This window comes from Trachurus trachurus (genome assembly GCF_905171665.1).
Source record: "Trachurus trachurus genome assembly, chromosome: 24".
Taxonomy (NCBI): domain Eukaryota; kingdom Metazoa; phylum Chordata; class Actinopteri; order Carangiformes; family Carangidae; genus Trachurus; species Trachurus trachurus.
In genome coordinates this window covers 26,709,013-26,718,072 of record NC_139910.1, presented here as the reverse complement: position 1 = coordinate 26,718,072, position 9,060 = coordinate 26,709,013, and the positions used below count along the sequence as shown (strand labels likewise).

The window sequence follows — 9,060 nt, the reverse complement described above, 5'->3', positions numbered from 1 at the left end:
ATCACAGTATATAAATATATAAATGTAAAGGGAAAATGGAAAAAGATCCAAACCAATGCTATTTAAACATTTGCAGTTTTCTGAGGGAGTTTGTTCTAGTGATTTGTGTTGGAGTGATGAATGATTAGTTATTATCTCTAGTGTGGAACTGTTTTTGCAATGAATGTGTATTTCATAGATTTACTGCAGTTTAGAAACAGCCTCTTTAAAAAAGAAAAGAAAAAAATCAGCATTATGCATATGATTTACATGCCAGTACACACCCATACCCATAACAACCAAATACATTTTGCATTCACTGACACGCAGCACAGACACATACAACATTTACTCGGACACTTGTGTCCTCTCAACACAAATGTCAAAAAAGAAAAAAAAAGAGAGAAAGAAAAAAGCCCAGGTGTATTTTTCCTCCTTGTTAATGCGATACCAGTGCGTCAGCTAGCTCTACCTGTGCGCCGCTACTAACGGGCTCCTCCTATAGCCGGTAGCCGGGCATTCAGAAATTAAATGCTCCTCATTAAACGGAGTGTATCTTATTAACGGTACCGGGAGGCTCGTCGCGGTCGGTACCGAGCGTCTGTCCGCTGCAACTTAACTCACAGTGAAACAAATGTTGAGTCAAAGCGACAGAAATGTCAGGCAGCGCAGCGCAGACAAAAGATGACGGTTACTTCATCCTAACTGATCCCAACCGTGAGGCAGCTGCCGTGAGCCGGTGAGAGAGAGAGCTCAGCCCCGCGCACCGAGCCGGGCGGCAGGAGCAGCTCCCCGGTACACACACCGACACACAGCGGCCCTACGTGGAGGATAACCTGGAGGAAATAAGGACAACTTTACCTGAGTGTTGAGCCGAAAATTCACGTGTAGCGACGGGGTCTCCGCCGGTCCTCCACTTGGTAACAATGAGTGAATGTCCCTCTCCTCTCCCCCTGTCCTCCTCCTTCTCCTCTGTCCTCCTCCTCCTCCTCCTCCTCCTCGCCGTTTCTCCCCCTCCTCTGCCTGGTGTCAAGCAGCCCGCCAGACTTCAAAAATGGCTTCTAGTCAAAACTGTCAAAATAAAAGCCCCGCTGAACAACCTGAGGTTAAAATAAGCAGACGTGTAGGTAAAGAAGAACATTTTTTTATTACAAATTTACAAATTTTATTACAAACGGCCCAGCACTGTCAGAAAAATAAAAATGTGTTTAGTAGTTTTATACCATCACTCTTTTTTTTTTTTTTTTTATAGAAACCAACTTGCTTTTGTCAGGATTCATTCTTAATATTTTTTATTTTTATTTATTTTAAAAATTGTGGTTCTATATTTTATTTTAACAGCTAAATCTGTTATCTACTCAACTAAATTTAGCAAGTTAAGATTATTGTAAGATAGTTGGCTACACAGGCTATAAACCAACTTGCTTTTGTCAGGATTCATTCTTAATATTTTTTATTTTTATTTATTTTAAAAATTGTGGTTCTATATTTTATTTTAACAGCTAAATTTGTTATATACTCAACTAAATTTAGCAAGTTAAGATTATTGTAAGATAGTTGGCTATCTGAGTGTTAGCATCAACCATTTTATAGTAGGCTATGAAATAAAATACACCTTTAATGGGAGTAGCCGTTAGCCTACATTTGACATTTTGCAGATAGCCTACTTGCATCGGAGGATTTTCGTGTTCGAGATGTAATAGTAGCTGAACATTGATTAGAATGGCAACTGTGTGAAATGTTATTTGACGATGGTATTCAGCAAAAACACCATAACTTTAAATTATATTAAAGTCTAACTCTTAGCTATGGCAGGTTTTACAGTATTATTTTGAAGGCCTAACTGCCAGGTTTCCGGGTGCACCGTGTCTCTGTGTCTAACTTGTCTCAGCTCTGCCCTCTTTCTTCACAGCAGGTTTTCTGTCTTTATTGCGCGCGATCGCCCATCCGAGCACGAGCAGCCTTTCTGCTTTTGAAAGGGAAACTTCTCTGACTGGTGGGACGGGCTGTTTCACATAAACGGGCCAACATGGTTCATCACTGGGCACTCGGCAGCGGGTCTGACTGGTTACAGCAGCACATCTCTGTATTGCATAGAGGAGCCATGCCAACGCCTAGATGTGGCTTTAAACAGGTTCATGGAGGAGCTACAATACAGTGGCAAATAATATAAAAAATAGCTACTTCTAATAAAAGCAACAACGACAATATGATAAAGATGTGAATTTTAAATACATGCATATTTTAAAAACCATATATCAACAGAGGTTGGCCCACTGCTGTTGTAGGCTACATGTAGATGTCCATTGATATTATAAGTGATCAATAGTGTGCATCACACTGTATTTTCTACTAGCAGTAGCCTAGGTTATACAGCTGAGAAACATGTTTTTGCACCATCAGTGTATCTGTGACAGATGGTCTCTATAGTAATTGCAGTGTCAGGCCTGGTGCACTACATTTGTCATCATTACAGCCACTGAGGCCTGCGCATACTCCACGCTCCACCATGGTTTGCTTTGCAGCACCCCCCTCTGTGTGTGACAGGCTGTGAAGGCCAGTCGGTGTAAAAGGAGAGCACACACTGACTGTTACTATGGAAACAAGTAAACTGTGCACAGGGGAGAGGGAAAAAGAAGAAGAGAAGGAGAAGGAGTAGAGTTGGACAGACGGACACAAAGGCCATCAGGAGTATGCACATGAACACAAAGTGAGTTTAGAAGTTGGATTTACTTCTTTGTGTCAGCCGAGGAGAACTGATGGTGAGTTAAATACCAGAGGAGTGTGTTGTGTAGTGCTGAGCAGCCGAGTAACTGCAGCTTTAAGTGTGTGTGTGTGTGTGTGTCAGGCTGGATTTTTGCCACTTTCACTGTGGAATTCTTATGTGTTTTTCCAAACACTTATTTTTAACAAGAGACAGACTTAAAGCTGGAGATGCTTTGTTTATTATTAAGGAACAGTGGAAATAAACATTATCATGACCCGACTCCCTTTATAAGGCTTATTTATAAGAGGCATGATAAAACGTGGCATGTTGTATAACTTTGTATTGTAGGCTAAACATGAGCCTTACAGTGCTCAGGAGTGGTAAAGTGGTTAAAGCTTCATTATAAACAATGTAGGAATGTGCACAATTAAACAGAAGAGAAGATTCATTTTTGTGTATTTCAACACATTACCTAACCTATTGCTGCCCAGAGATGCCACATGCACCAACTTCATCATCTGCAAACTGTGCCAAGATGCAGACGAAACTAAGCGCCTGGACTCCTCTGAACCACCCTGTGGCCAACAGCAAGGTCAGACCAGCTCATATGAATATGATGTAATCTGCTCTCATCCTCATCCAGACAGTTCTACTGCTATTTTTTACTTGTTTTATTCCTGTAAATGCAGTTTGATGTTATTTTTGCTCCACTGTAGACTAATATCCTCTTCTGCCTCAGGTGTTTGAAGAGAGACGGACTCTTCTGGCAAAGTGGGTGAGTTTGAAACACACAAACAGGAGGAGACACACCACATGCACCGATGGGTCTTCGTTGCACGGCGACACAGCGTGAATCCAGATCAGTTAAAATGAAGCAGTGCATGATGTGAGAGACCGGTGTGTGCAGTTTGACAGATGGTCTGACAGGCAGAGGAGGGCTGTGCTGCAGGACCTGGTGCTGAGCTGTTCAGTGGAGCAGCTGAGGTTCCTGAGCGTCAGTGTGAGCAGACGGCTCCCCCTGCAGGCCGCTGACCTGACCTGCCTGCTGCCCAGAGCCCTCTGCCTCTACCTCTTCTCCTTCCTGGACCCCCGCAGCCTCTGTCGATGTGCACAGGTAATACACAAAACGCTCACCTAATGATCACTTTGACTGAGCTGAGGAACTGAATCTGGCCCTTTTTCTTTCATTTTTCATTTTTTTCTTTTTTCTTTTATTGTGAAATACAAGACAAACAACATAGTAGACATACAAAGTGTGAACAAGGTGTGTGTGCGTCCGTGTAATTCAAGTATATTATGGAAGTCATAACAATAATAGTGATAGCAGTAACAAAGAAAGAAAGAAATGAACAATAATAGGCTAAAGCAGTGGTTCCTAACCTTTTTTGGCCCGTGACCCCATTTTGACATCACAAATTTCTGGCGACCCGCGTCAATCAAGATGCGCCAGCTCAGATATTTTTATATGCTGCATTTTATTGGAACTCGATTTATATTCAGGAAAGTGAAAGTACAGAATACAGTTGTTTAAGATTGTGTGTGGTGTTTTTAATCATAATTTTAAAAAGAATAATAATTAGTTAAAATAATATTTTTATCAGTAATTTCTTTTTATCAATTATGAGACATTTCAGGCGACCCCATTTGAATTCCAGGCGACCCCACGTGGGGTCCCGACCCCAAGGTTGGAAAACACTGGGCTAAAGTAATATCAGCCATAATAATAATAACAACAATAATAGTAATTAATTAAATTAATAAAAATGTTAATAATAATAGTTGTGACAGCAATGGCTAGACAGCATTAAAGCAGAAGTAAGCAGAATGTTTGTGTTAATATAAGTCTTAAATAGTTATATCTTCCGACAGCAATCACTTCTATAGAGTGTTTGGTCTGAAACACGGGTCTGTCAGTCACTCTGTTCTGCTGTAAGCCGAGGAGAAAACTTTCCTTGTATCCTACAACCTTTATCCAATGAGGAGAGAGAACGGCATAAAGGGGCGGTCCTCTCTGTGTGTGCAGCCAAGGGATGCCCGTGAATGTGGTGACGTAGGGACGAGGGCGGGGACTGCTAACTCCATCGGCTGACAGGAAGTTAGCCAAAACCACCGGATCACTTGCTTCTCTTTAAAGAATAATAATTAGTTAAAAGAATATTTTTATCAGTAATTTCTTTTTATCAATTACTAGACATTTCAGGCGACCCCATTTGAATTCCAGGCGACCCCACGTGGGGTCCCGACCCCAAGGTTGGAAAACACTCGGCTAAAGTAATATCAGCCATAATAATAATAACAACATAGTAATTAATTAAATTAATAGAAATGTTAATAATAATAGTTGTGACAGCAATGGCTAGACAGCATTAACAACAGTAATAATAATAGCGATAATAGCAGCAATAATTCTAAAAATAAGACAGAAAAATAAGAAAGAAGGATTTTTTTTCTTTCTGCCATCTGTGGTCAGGTGAGCTGGCACTGGAAGAGCATGGTGGAGCTGGACCAGCTGTGGATGCCCAAGTGTCTGAGGCTGGGCTGGTGCATCGGCTTCTCCCCCACAGTGCTGGAGCAGGGCGTCTGGAAGAGACACTACATCCAGACCGTGCAGGAGCTGCGGCTCGGCCCACGGCAGGTCAGAGACCAGCCAGCCAGAAAACTGGAACACAAGACAGAGCAAAGCGTTGTTATGTGGTAACTCCATTAAGATGCACTGATAAAAGTGTTTACACAAAGTGTCTCTCCCTCCCTCCCTCCAGACTGTTTCCTCCCTGCAGCACTGTGTGACTCCAGATGTAACAGCGATCAGCAGCAGACGTGATGATCTGTTAGAAGCGGCCGTCCTCACTGGGGAGCGTCCAGCGTCCGCCGCCCAGCAGGTGGGAGACAGCCTCAGGACTGGAGTCATGAGAGAAAAGCAGCCGACTGCTCTGCCTCCATGGAGAGACGCTGACAGACACCCCAAAGACACCAGACGCTTCAACTACCTGGACAACCTGGACTCCACCCAGCACGCCCTGGGAGGGTGAGACAACGTCTACACTGCTCTACCAATATCAGCATGGCAACAAGATGCATTTGTTCATTTGGTTGCAACATGTGCGACGTACTTGTCACATCCTGTTCTATGGATTCAGCCACTTTCATATACCGTCTGTCTCTCTAACATGGATAGACCTTCTTCCTGTAGTTCTCATTTGAAACCACTTTCATATACAGTATATACATCTACTTCTCCCTCAATGAGAAATCCTTAATTTAATCGCATCGCTATTTCTAAAACATATATTTATAGCTTTTATACATGTATACAATTAATATTTCATTACATATGAAATAATAGATAAATATAAATCAGATGAATAGAATAAAAAAGCCAAAGCAAATATTGAATTTTTGAGCCACTAAAACACTTACTTGTAGCAGACAAGGTTCAGTCCTTTTTCTTTCTCTAGTGGAGAAAGAGAACAGTTTTCGGGATGCATTCCCAAAATACATTTCTCTGGACTTAAAGATAACAGGGGAGAGATGTTAATACCAAGCTCCAAAGTCTTTTGAATCTTCTCATATTTCCACAAACAATGATACAATAAACCCTGGTGGATGTTGTACAGTACATGTAACAGATTGGGATCAAAAGTATTTAACTGCACTGGGGAAATCTTCATTTATCCAGTTGAATTGTATCAACCTCAGTCAGGTGTTAAAGTGTTTTTACAGTTCCAATCAATTCATCCGTCTTCACAGAGAAGCTTCAATCCACACATATCAGTTTCAGTGTTAATGCATTTCTAAAATGTGAAAAATACTTGAAGAATGTTTTACTTAAAGGGATAGTTCACCCAAAATTCAAATTTCACTCATTATCTACTCACCCTCATGTTGACTAAGAGCTGTGAGAATTTTCAGAGTTATCCGTGCCTTCTCTGAGTTACAGGGGGGTCCGCGCAGCAGTATTTGTCCATATAATGGTTGTGAATGGACACCAACTTTCTTCATCCAAAAAAACACACCAAAAAACATCCAAATACCTCCATACTGCTCGTCTGTAATGTCCCTCTTGTATTGAAGCCCCAACATGAGAAATTGTTCCACCGGTCAGTGCAAATCACGCCAGATTTGCACTGACACAGGAAGAGCAGTGAACCGAGACACTGGGAGCTTCCGCTACAAACAAGCTTAAAATATAGACTTATTTATTTTTTTTCGGAACAATTTCTCATGTCGGGGCTTCAATACAAGAGGGACATTACAGACGAGCAGTATGGAGGTATTTCGATGTTTTTTGGTGTGTCTTTTTGGACGAAGAAAGTTGGTATCCATTCACAACCATTACATGGACAAATACTGCTGCGTGGACCCCCCCGTAACTCAGAGAAGGCACGGAGGACTCTGAAAATTCTCACAGCTCTTAGTTGACATGAGGGTGAGTAGATAGATTGTTTATTTGTTATTGAATATTGAGATATGTATATGTACTGTATATATATATGTTATATTGAAATGTATTTGTGAGTGGTTTGTGCAGTGCTTTGGCAACAACGGGTTTCTGTTCATGCCAATAAAGCTGAAGTGAAATTTGAATTTTGGGTGAACTACCCCTTTAAGACATGTTGAGTACGTCGTCTTTTACAAATAAGCACAGCTCCGCTCAGGTGTTCACCTGGATACCACAGCACCTGCTCACTGACTGGTGGTCTTCCTGCAGGAGGATGAGCAGCACAGCCGCCGCCGGCCGCAGCGGCGCTCCGACGCCAGACGACGGAGGCAAGAAATCACTGTCTGAGGCAAATTACAAACTCCGCAAAGCCAAATCTCTGGTAAAGCCACGCTTCATTCATCATCACCACCACCAACACCCCACTGTGACTGTGACCTCCTTGCCTGAATCAAAGGGAGGGGGGTAAACGCGGAGGGCTCCCTGGGGACTGTGCAACCAGCAGGCATCATGCATTATGGAGCAGCGTTTACACAGAGCCGCATGTTAATGATGAGCGGCTCAGAGAGGGAGGTGACAGGGGGAAACCAAATTATGCTGATGATGAGGTTTGAGGAAGGGGTGAGATAGAGGACACCATGGTATTTAGTATTCAGGCTTTGGTGAAACATCACACATTCATTTTGATGTCTGGATAGAATCATTTTTAATCCTTCTGGTCACATGGAAACCGAGGAAACCTCTGTTTTCTAAGAACCTCTGTCTTCCTCCTTTAGATGTTTCTCAGCTCCAACTGCAGACCCCAGCATCCTCCTCTTCATCACCACCATCAGTATCGTCACACCCAAAGTCAAACTCAATGGGCGTCTCACAGCAACGACTACCCCGTCACCAAGGAGACCGCCAAGAGCCTCCTCCGCCTGGCCCAGTGGAACGCTGGGATCCGTCCGGGGCCGGTGAGGTCGGCGGTGCCCCGGCTGAGCCTGGAGGCGCTCAGGGCATCCCAGCGTTCACAGCGCAGCTCTCCCAGTAAGTAGACTGCTCCGACAGCGCTCTGGGCTCAGGGTGATGTAACCACACAGCAAGATACAACCTCAGGACAAATGAAGAGATGAGAAAACAACTGATTCAGCAGGAAAGTCACAGACTGAACCCAGATTAGTTTTGTTTAACAGTTTGTCTTTCAGGTTCAGGTTTGTTATTACACTGAAAACCAAAGAATCTGGATCAAACGTTATATTCAGAAAATAATTAAAACTAATATGATACAGAAATACAATCTGGTGTTAAAGCAGAAGTAAGCGATCCGGCCAATGGAGTTAGCAGTCCCCGCCCTCGTCCCTACGTCACCACATTCACGCGCATCCCTTGGCTGCACACACAGAGAGGACCGCCCCTTTATGCCGTTCTCTCTCCTCATTGGATAAAGGTTGTAGGATATAAAGAAAGTTTTCTCCTCGGCTTACAGCAGAGCAGAGTGACTGACAGACCCGTGTTTCAGACCAAACACTCTATAGAAGTGATTGCTGTCGGAAGATAGAACTATTTAAGACTTATATTAACACAAACATTCCGCTTACTTCTGCTTTAAACAAATTTGAATGAAGTATGGGACACTGAAATTAGCTCATGCTCATGTGTCTGTGTGCATTCATGTATGTCTGCATGTGGATAGGTATTTTAAAAGAAATGTTGCATGACGACATGTTTCGGACCTAGGAATTTACCAGGATGATGAGCTGATGGCTGGTCTGCAGCCATTATTCTAATCTATTTTGTTCTATTTTTTTTCTTCTTCTTTTGTTTTGATACATACATTATATAATTTAAAGGCTTTCTTGAAAAAAGGGGTAGACTACATAAATTCACTTCTTTCTGCCCCTTTTCATTCAGGATTTTTTTTTTTTTTAATTAAACTGTTTCTCTTTTTTTCAGT

The 9,060-nt window shown here is 42.4% G+C and overlaps 1 protein-coding gene across 1 annotated transcript; it reads left to right on the top strand.

The window, feature by feature from the left end:
• Positions 1-3,179: 3,179 nt before the first annotated feature.
• On the top strand, positions 3,180-8,161 carry fbxo16 (F-box protein 16; the record flags this gene model as incomplete). The annotated part of the gene is made up of 7 exons (XM_084000797.1): positions 3,180-3,278; positions 3,426-3,461; positions 3,594-3,800; positions 5,157-5,321; positions 5,446-5,711; positions 7,395-7,506; positions 7,901-8,161. The coding sequence occupies 7 exons, from the start codon at positions 3,180-3,182 to the stop codon at positions 8,159-8,161; spliced, it is 1,146 nt and encodes a 381-aa protein (XP_083856923.1).
• Positions 8,162-9,060: the final 899 nt, after the last annotated feature.